The 11,247-nt window shown below is 28.8% G+C and overlaps 1 protein-coding gene across 1 annotated transcript; it reads left to right on the forward strand.

Annotated features, from left to right (window-relative positions):
* Nucleotides 1-1,117: 1,117 nt before the first annotated feature.
* LOC101488922 (zinc-finger homeodomain protein 2-like) lies at nt 1,118-5,266 on the forward strand. Its single transcript, XM_012712921.3, has 2 exons — nt 1,118-3,114; nt 5,097-5,266. Exons 1-2 carry the CDS (start codon nt 2,343-2,345, stop codon nt 5,099-5,101), a joined length of 777 nt encoding a protein of 258 aa, XP_012568375.1. The 5' UTR covers nt 1,118-2,342; the 3' UTR covers nt 5,102-5,266.
* The last annotated feature ends 5,981 nt before the right edge of the window (nt 5,267-11,247 follow it).

The following is an 11,247-nucleotide window of genomic DNA, read 5'->3' on the forward strand; positions in this document are numbered from 1 at the left end:
CCTTATGACTCAATTAATTATGATCAAGTTACACTATATAATATTACACTACATCGTTTAATAACATCTAAATCTATAAAACTTAACGGTTAAATTCAAAAATTATATTATATAAATATTTATATAAATTTAAAATTATTTAATACTATTTAAGTATATCAAATTAACATAATATAATGAAAGTGCTTAATTAAGACGTGAATTTTCAGCGGCCAATTAATTATGGTTTGGATACCTTCTCAACAATTATCATAACTTTGGTCACACAAAAATACAAGGATATTATGAAGACTCTCTTTTAAACAATCACTCTAACCCCATTCTATCATTGGATTGGATGAACTCTATAAATTAGATTCCACTATTCAAGCTCATTTTTAAAATTAAATTTATATTATTTTTATTCAATAAAAAAAGAGTAGATGTTACAATAAGGGTTGAAAAGAGTATTCTTAACATCAAAAGCGGACTGATATATTGTCAGGGGGCCAGGCCACCCCAGCTATTTTGCAACTTTTTTTCATACTGCTACATAATTATTATACTATATAAATAAATAAGAGTAGAGATTTATGGATGAGAGGATATATATATATATATATATATATATATATATATATTATATATATATAAATATATATATATATATATATATATTTTAATAGCAACTCCTAGATTTAATATCTATTTTAAAAATAAATCATATGAACTCCTAAATTTGAGAAGTGTTTTTTTAAAACAAAATATAAGATCAACTTCTAAATTTGAGTTTTTTTTAGACAATTGGATTTTTTAAAATAAATTGAACTGGATCTCAATGACCATATAAGACAAAAGTCATCAATTTGATAAAAAAATTGATTTTTGTTTAAATTAAATTTATCAAAAATAGTAATTTGCAAACTAAGATACCATATTTAAATAAATAATTAAAAACAATGAAAAAAAATGATATGTTTTCATGAATAAGGGAATTGTTAGAAGCTTTGGGACAAATAAGGAGTACACTTGGTTTAAACGAAGTAAAACATGTAGGAAAAACAAGGAGACATAGAAGTAAGGTTAACGCTAAAGCGCAATAAATAAGAAAAAGAAGATGATGTTAATGTGACATCATATCCTGTCGGAGAAGAAGGGCACGTAGGTAGCTCCCATAAATGTAGACAGATTAATTAATTCGTCCGATGTGAAGTCCGTGTCCAAACAAAGCCCAAGTTTTTATTATTTCCATGGTTCCCCCCTTCCCCTCCCTTTCAATTCTTCACATTTCTCATTTTAGTACAAACACAATTCTTTTCTCTTTTCCCAACAACCATATTCCCCTCACTCTAACTTTCACTTAATACCCTTTTTTTCCGCTTCGTTTCTCTCCTTACACTCTTTGCTATAAATGGTATGTGTACAGTGAATTGTGCTTTCATTATTTCTCTATTATTTTTTTTTCACAACATTTTACAAGATACTTATTTTGTTACCTATTTTTATTATTCCATCCTAAAATGTTTAAATAATTAAAAAAGTAATATATTTTAACCAAACAATTTTTTAACTAAATTTTGTTTTTGTTTTAGGATGAAAGAAATATATTATATTCTATGAATAAAATAAAATGTGGGTAATTTTTCAATTTTTTTTATATTAAAAAGAACAATGGTGGAAGAAAGAGTGGAGAAATGGGTAAAAGTAAATTTAAAGTAAAATGTGTAAGAACATCATAGGTACAGGTGTTAATTATGTAATGGTATGTAATTTATAGGCAAACACCTCTTTTCTGCCACACCGGATATTCATGACCACATCCTCTTCCAATATCTCTTATCTTCTTCTCCTAAACTAAAATGTAATATTAATAATTACATTATGTAAAAATATTACTATTTTATTCATTCATGTTATTAATAATAATTTTATTATAACTTGGATTTCTTAAATATGTGGTCAAAAGTTGGATGAACACTATAATAAATAAAAAATTACCAATTATAATAAATATAAAGATTTATTGTTTGGAGAGACAATCTACAAACGTGTTTTAAATTATCTATGATTAATTTCTGCAATTATGAAAATAGTGTTTTACATTATCTATGATTAATTTCTGCAATTATGAAAATAGTTTGGGAAGAAAAAAAGTAACTATTACTAAATTAAATGTAATATAAATATAAGTAATACAATCTGACTTAGCTTAGTTATTATTATCCATTGGTGAAAGTGTGAAACTATGTGTTTCATGTAGATCTTCATTCTCTTCTCTCAATCTTTCTCAAGCAACAAAGCTTAATAATTAACCATAAATAATTGAAAATAAAATATTAGTGGAAATTCTTTTGAAGAGCGATATGGAATTTGACGAGCAAGAGGAACAAGAAGAAGAAATGGAGATTCCAGAGGCATCAACTCCGGTGCCGGCGAGTTATGACTCACTCGGAAACTCAGCCTCAAGGTCAAAATTCGCCGTCGGAGCTGATGGACGGAAAATCAGCGGTGGTGGCGGTGGTTTCGCTTCAACGGTGAAGTACCGAGAATGTCAGAAGAATCACGCCGTTAGCTTCGGGGGCCACGCCGTTGACGGTTGTTGCGAGTTCATAGCCGCCGGAGAAGAAGGAACACTTGAAGCAGTGATTTGCGCGGCTTGTAATTGTCACCGGAACTTTCACCGGAAGGAGATCGACGGCGAGACAGTTAGTTCATGTCAGCGTTCACAACCACCACCTCCGCCGCCACAATACCACCACTACAACCAATTCTCACCTTACTACCACCGTACTTCGCCTTCCACCGCCGGTTACCTCCACCACCACCTTGCAACTCCTCCGATTTCGCACCACAGACCATTGGCTCTCCCTGCCGCCGCCTCTGGAGGCGGATTCAGCGGAGAAGAAGATGATATGTCAAACCCTAGTAGTAGCGGCGGTGGCGGTGGAGGATCAAAGAAAAGATTCAGAACAAAATTCACACAGGAACAGAAAGAGAAGATGTTAGCATTTGCAGAACAACACGGTTGGAGAATTCAGAAACATGATGAGGCTGATGTTGAACAGTTTTGTGCTGAAAATTGTGTGAAGAGAAATGTTCTCAAAGTTTGGATGCACAATAACAAGAACACTCTTGGTAAGAAACCCTAATTGAGGAATTTCAATTATTATTCTAATAAAATGTTTATTAAGAAATTTTGATCTCTCTATTGAGAGTGTTTTTGTGTGTTAAAAAAAAAAAAAAAAAAAAAAAAGAAACTGTCGTATGAATTATGAAATATAAATGAACAAGATCATCAAGCTAGCTAGCTACTTGATTAGGGTTCTTATTCTTGTAAGTTCTTCATTTGGTTAATTAAATAATTTAATTTAGTTTATTTTATGGGATTTTAGTGGGTGGTAATGTAATGTAACTAGTGAATGATTTCAAGTTTTCTGTTAATTTTAGGTACGGGATGATTAAGATGATAACTATATGTTATTAATGTATATTAATTGCAAATTAATTATCGTTTATATGTATGTAAAGTGAGACCGAATAGAGACAAAAGAACTCATTTTATTGAAAAACATTATCAGTGTTTTTCATCATTCATCATAATGTCTATGAACAGTTACTGTAACTAAGCAACAGAGTTGGGTAAGCAATGGAAATGAGACTAATAATTTTAATTTGCATTGTTAACGTGTGAGGCATGCAAATGCTTAACTAATCTTAATGAATTTCTTCATTTTCTAACTTCTTGCTTCTCGTCATAAAATTTCGCCAAAGAACAATATTTAAAAAGATAAAATTTCTCTTTCTTGAACTACATTAAACTCTGTCATAGGGATATATAATTGATGTCATGGTTTTAACAACTATAATTATGGTTGCAACATTATATATTTTAAAATCCTCCCAATAACATTACAACTGTAACTATTTCTACTGCAACTGTATTTTTATATACTATAAATATTTACAGCGTAATTTTAATTTTAATTGTGACTGGACTACAATTTAAAATATGATTGATGTATATTTAATAATTATAGTATTGTTTTTTGAGATATTAAAATATCATGACCTAAATGTTGGTGACAATATTTTTTTAAATTCTTCTAGTTTTTTAGTTATTTTCTCTAGCCCCTGCTAAGGGATATTTGGGACAATCTATTAAAAATTACCTATTTATATTTAATAATTGTTACAACTACAATGGTATAATGTAACAATAGAGAATTCAAATACATTGTTGCATGAATCTCACCACCTTTATTCCGATTCAAGACGTCAATTAGTTTTTTAGTTATCTTTACATGTTGGTCCAACACGTTGTAAGGTTTAAAGTAAAAATAATATTTATAAAATTTAATAAATACATTATTAATATTTTATTTAATAATTATAAAAAAGTTCTTTTACAGAAATCATGACAATTTAAAATCTATTTTCTCTATATTTAAAAAAAAAATGAAATAAGACTTTTCAACCACCACAACATCAAAAAATCATGAAGAATTTTTCATCTTTAAGTTGAAGATAAAATAATGTACATATACGTTGTACCACTTCAAAAAGTCATGTTAACAATGTGTTTACTACTCAGTCTCATGATTTCTCAATTTATATCTAATATTTCTAGTGTACTTATTATTTGTTTTATAATTTCTCAATTTGTAACTATTATTTCTCCAATTTTTACTCGTTAACCTATATTTTTAAAATTCATTTGAAAATTATATATATATTTTGAATTTTAGTGGGTTGTTTTGATAAATTTATATACCGTCTCTCTTGTGATTCAATACAATATTTTGCTCTTTTTTGTTGTAATTTTAAATAATCTAATTCATATTTTTTAAATTGATATTTATATCTTATATTATTTGTTAAATTAAAATAATTAATATTGTATATTATTTTTTTTAGATAAAATCAATTAATTTAATATTTATTAAAATAATATTAAATTTATATAAGATTTTATGGATGATTTAAGTAATAAATAAGTTGAGCCCTTGTGAAAATTTTGATGATAAAAAACGATTTATTAGCCATCTTTCGTTTCGTTGTACGTTAAGCTGCTGAATGTTTAAAATTAATTGAATGATTATTATTCTGTTATATATTAGGTTAGTGCGTAGAAAAGGGCGAGAAGGTAATAATGTTTACGAGAACAACATAACTGGGAGTGGGTATTCACGCGTCAACATGGTACACTGTTTCTCTGTCGACTCTCACAGAAGACAGCCTTGCATTTCAGAAATGTGCAGACACCTTTTATATCTTCAACGGCGTTAGTGAATTTGTATCTTCAACGTACTTTGGTTTGTAATAAAAAATACTATATATTTTCTATTAGGTTTATCGTTAATCAGATAAAAACCTTTATGGACATATTTACTATTAATATATATATCAATATTCTTTATAAATAAACACACTATAGATATTTTGATAAATAAAAAATTTATTAACTATTATACTAACTTTTTATATTTTATCGTCAAAATATTCAACATTAATTATTATAAATAATAATTTAAAGAAAATTAAATTTTATTTTATTGTTATTTTTAATAAATAATATTTAATTATTATAATTATATAAATAATATGAGATAATTTTTTTAACTAAAAATTAAATGTTTTGTATAAACAAATTTTATTATATTTAGTAAGATTCAATTTTACATCAAATAGGGTAGAGCACATTCATATTATAACATATCTATCCATCTATCCATTTTATACGAGGGTTGTATTTTTTTCATGCGTCCGCAAATCGTTGAATATGGAATAAATTATCTTAATAAATTAATATGTTAGATATGATGCATTAAGATAAGTAAATTATTCTTTTAATAAATTCTTTTAACTAAATTGAATGATTAAACAAAAGTGCATTAGAAACTAAAATATCCTCTATTATAGGATAATTTTTTCAAAAAAAAAAATTGATCGTTTATTATAAGATAAATAGAGCAATCATGTATTCACGAATCTATGTTAAGAAAGAAAACAATATTCTAATATTCGGTTTTTCTTTTTTAAGATAATAAGTCAATATATTTCGTTTAAAATCAATTATAAAATACAAAGTGGAAGATAATAGAAATTTTGAAGATTAGTTGTAAATGTTGTCGTCCTTAATAAAGAGTGAGTGAGTTAGCTCCTAACCACTTAACAAAACTTAAATTATAGTTTGTATATGAATTAAGAAGAAGTTTGCAAGATTTCACAATAACACCAAACACATATACATGTACATGATTAGGAGGCTCATGTAGACAATTAACAATCCTCAACTATTTATCTAAAACATGACATGTTGGAGATCCAAATCTCTCATTCAACAGGGAACATGAAAAGACATGTAGTTTCTTCTTTAAAGAGTAAATAAGCAATAAGAAACCATTTAGGTGATATAATTTCATTTTTGAAAAAAATAATCACTATTACCACATCAATATCAAGTAATACAAACCATTTTACATAAATAACTTTAGAGTTCATGGCCCGTTTGATGGCCATGATAACTAGACACAGGATATGATACACTTATCTTTATACATTTGATTTCATTTGAGCGAGAACAAAACTGAGCTTAGTTTTTGGACCTTCAGAAGTAAGGATAAATCTAAGTCCAATTCAATATGTTGCTCAATCTATCAAAGTCTTTGACCTTCCATCAGAGTCATTGACTTTTCTCCAAAGAATCATTGACTTTTATTGTTTGAGTGATGTTGTGTTGGTTCAACAATCTCAGTGAGAGGGAGATGTAAAGCTGTGTGACTTAGAAATATCGGCATGAGCAACTTCACATTTGTTTCATTATCAGAGTTTTTGAATCGTATCTCCATTTCAGAGTTTCTATATTTGAAATTAGGGTTTGTGAATTACTTGTTGAGTTTCTAAATCGTATCTCCATTCAAGCTTGGTCAACAATGATTTTCTTCAAAAATAATTCTGAATCGTATCTTCGTTTCATCTTGGTCAACAAATATTTTTTCCAAATATAATTCTAAAAGATATGTTTTGATAATACGACCCTTATCCAATTCATTTTATTTTCGAATATGATATTGAGCAATTTTTCTAGAAAGATATTATGCGCATTTGTTCATATTGCATTTGCAAATTAATTCACATGAGTCTTCCTTTATACACTTGATTTCATTTGAGCGAGAACAAAACTGAACTTAGTTTTTGGACACTCAGAAGTAAGGATACTATTAAGTCCAATTCAATATGTTGTTCAATCTATCAAAGTATTTGATCTTCCATCAAAGTCATTGACTTTTCTCCATAAGAATCGTTGACTTTTATTGTTGGAGTCAGATGTTGTGTTGCTTCAACAATATGAGTAAGAGTTAGATGTAGAGTTGTGTGACTTAGAATTACTAGCATGAGCAACTTCAAAGTGTACTGTGTATCAGAGGCGGTACTTTGGAACGTGTTGCAATCTTTAGAATCATTGCAAATTCTAATGCATTATTCTTGGGGCATGTTGTAGTCTTTAAAGTCAGCGGAACTTGAGTTTCAAAGGCAGGCTTGAAGAATGGCTACAAACTTAAAAGGCATACTGAAATTATAGTTCATCCGAGACTACACATAAATATTGTTCATCAGAGCATGCTAAAATACTGTTCATTAGAGGTTGCACAGAAATACCGTTCACTAGAGGCTGCACACAAAAATTGTTCATCTAAGGTTTAGGAACTGCATAAACACACTGAGCTTCTAGAAGCACACTGAATCTTCAAAGGCAGATGAATTCTTCAAAGGCAATTTTTAGACTCAAACTTCATAGGCAAACATTATAGGCATATGTACGTTCTTTTCCAATGCATGCATTTGTCTAATTCATAGGATATCGGTGATTGTTTTGATTTTGTTTTCTCTAACTTTTTTACATCATCTGGTCACTTCCTCTAGTGGGTATTCTCTAGTTGTTTCCTCTGATTTTCTTTTTCCAATTTTTCATACTTAATGAACCCATTAATCCAAATTTAACGTTCTCATAAAATATGTTTGTTAACATCAAAACTCTAAGTGGAAGACTAATTTGGTTCACGAATAAGTATATTATAAATAAGTATTTTAATTAAGTTGAACAATTACACAAAAGTGCATTAGAAATTAAAAAATCCTCTATTATAGGATAATTTTTTTAAAAAAAAAAATTGATCTTTTATTATAGGATAAATAGAGCAATCATGTACTCACGAATCTATATTAAAAAAGAAAAAAATATTCTAATGTTCGGTTTTTCTTTTTTAAGGTAATAAGTCAATATATTTCATTTTAAATCAACTATAAAATACAAAGTGGCAGATGATAGAAATTTTGAAAATTAGTTGTAAATATTGTTGTCCTTAATAAAGAGTGAGTGAGTTAGTTGTTGTTGCGTCTGGTTTATCCATGAAAAAAATAAGTCCCCACTAATTTTATTTTTTTTAAAGAGAAAATTAGATAAAACCTAAAATAAAGTTCTTGAACAAAAAAAAAGGATTCCGGAGTCCATTATGAATAGTGAAAATAATATTATCCTAGATTGTCAGTTAAAACAGTTACCATATAATTAATTGTGCAAAAACTATTTATTTATTTAATTATTTATCTTACCCCTAAAAGAATAATTAATAAAAAAAGAAAATAAATTATGTACGTTATTAAAAGAATTTTTTTTTAATTAATTTGGTTGGACAAGGAAAAACCTTGCTCCTGTGTATCCCCAGGTGCAATAGGAAAATCAAAACATATGTAGTTCTTGGTAGAATATATTTATGTGTTGTCCGATCTTTATTATTAAGTTATTATTTTTTATTTATATACATATCAAAAAATAAAAAATAAAAAACGTAGTAATAATAATAATAATAATAATAACAATAATAAAATAATAATAATAATAATAATAATAATAATAATAATAATAATAATAATAATAATAATAATAATAATAGTAATAACGATGAAAAAAGTGAGATATTTGTTCATGGATTATATCTTCTATTTTTGTTTTAAAGTAAAGAAAATTTGGTTTTTGTTAGAAAGCAATGTAACATGGCGGTATGTAAACGAGACAGATGGACGCAACGGTGACACAACCTGTTAAAGGATTTGTTCGTACGTTGTCGGATTTGTCGGTTATGGCGCGACGAGTGAGGATGAATTTCATCTGGCGGAAGCGACCGTTAATTCTAATCCTAAGGGAAAAATCGTTTATCCATTATGATTTTTTTATAGTTATTTAATAAAGACGTAATATGAGTTTTCTATTATATTACAATAGGGTGAAATATATTTTCTTGGTTTATAAACATCAATTAGTTATATTTTTATTTATTATTTTGTGTTGCAAAGAAAACAATTTTAGGAATAAACAACTTTAACAAAAAATGAAAGCTTCACATATAAGTTTAATTTTTTATAAACAGAAAAAATAGAAAGAAAAAAAATATTTTTTAAAATGATGCAATGCAAAGAATAATAAGCAGAAAATTAGAGAAAACAATAAGAAAGTGATACCTTAGTGTTGAATTGGTTTTATGTTGGATTGATTTTCTCTAGATCAGATTCTCTTATCCTCTTTTACCTATTAATCTCTCTTTTTATTTTTTCTGGACTCTCAAATTGTGTTCCCCATTCTACTCTTGTTGTCGACTATTTATAGACTTTTTTGGTGTAGATTACAAAAGACAAAGAATAATTGTCAATTGATTATCATTAATCTGTTTCTTTTCGGTTTATTTTTATTTAATTGACCACCATTATACTGATTCTTATTACCATTGATTCGTTTTTTTCGGTTTCTTTTTTATTCAATTGATCACCATTATATTGATTTTTATTATCATTGATTCATTTCTTTTCATTCAAATGATGACCATTATAATGATTTTTATTACCATCAATTCATTTATTTTCATTCTTTTAAATATGTTTGTTTTTTTTGTTGTTGATAAATTTTAGAAAATAGTGAAAATTTCTGAAAAGGAAATAGAGGCAAACAAAAACCAAACACATTCATGATTTTCTAAAATTTAAAGGTCTAACTATTTATTTTTATTATTATTTTTATCTTTATTTTTTTTAATATATTTATTAAAATTCTTAAAGTAGCAGACAACATTAGGTGTCAACAGTTGCCCCTCTTTACTTAGAATTTACTTGGCTTAATTGCAGTTTTGGTCCCCTATTTTAGCTGAATCGCGAAAGTAGTCCCCCCATTTTGTTTCTCCCCAGTTTTGGTCCCCCAAATAGAATTTTGGTCCAAAACTTGATGAAATTTCATTTTTTTTGTATTTATTTAAGTCACACCATGCCTCAAGATTTCATTTGTAACAATTATACCTGAAATCTATGATCATAAATAGTGTAGTACGACTTTAAAAAATGAAATTTCATCAAGTTTTGGACCAAAATTCTGTTTGGGGGACCAAAACTGGGGAGAAACAAAATGGGGGGACTACTTTCGTGATTCAGCTAAAATAGAGGGACCAAAACTGCAATTAAGCCAATTTACTTTGAGAATCTAAGTAAGTGATAAGTATAGATGACAACTCTAATTTTTTCTGAATATGATTTTTGCAAGTCTTTTACCCAGTTTCAAGATACTGGTCGTTTTCTCAACTTTGGGTGCGAGTCATTTTCCCGTCTTCAAGATGCGGATAATTTTCTTGGCTTCAGTACGAGTCATTTTCCCGACTTCAACAAGCGGGTTGTTTTCTCGGTTTTGGGTGCAATTCATTTTCCCGGCTTCAACATGCATGTCGTTTTTTTGGCTTCGGGTTTGATTTGTTTTCCCGGCTTCAACATGCAGGTGGTTTTCTCCGCTTCGGGTGCGAGTCGTTTTCCCGACTTCAACATACGGGTCATTTTCTCGGCTTCGAGTTCGAATCGTTTTCCCGAATTCAACATGCGGGTCATTTTCTCGGCTTCAGATGTGAGTCGTTTTCCCGGCTTCAACATGCATGTCGTTTTTTTGGCTTCGGGTTCGATTCGTTTTTCGGGCTTCAACATGCAGGTGGTTTTCTCGGCTTCGAGTGCGAGTCATTTTCCCGACTTCAACATACGGGACGTTTTCTCGGCTTCATGTTCGAGTCGTTTTCCCGACTTCAACATGCAGGTCATTTTCTCGGCTTCGGGTGCGAGTCGTTTTCCCGACATCAACATGTGGGTCGTTTTCTCGACTTCAGGTGCAAGTCGTTTTCCCGGCTTCAACATGTGGGTCATTTTCTCGGCTTCAGATGTGAGTCGTTTTCCCGGCTTCAACAT

This window comes from Cicer arietinum, chromosome 2 (genome assembly GCF_000331145.2).
Source record: "Cicer arietinum cultivar CDC Frontier isolate Library 1 chromosome 2, Cicar.CDCFrontier_v2.0, whole genome shotgun sequence".
In the NCBI taxonomy this organism is placed as follows: domain Eukaryota; kingdom Viridiplantae; phylum Streptophyta; class Magnoliopsida; order Fabales; family Fabaceae; genus Cicer; species Cicer arietinum.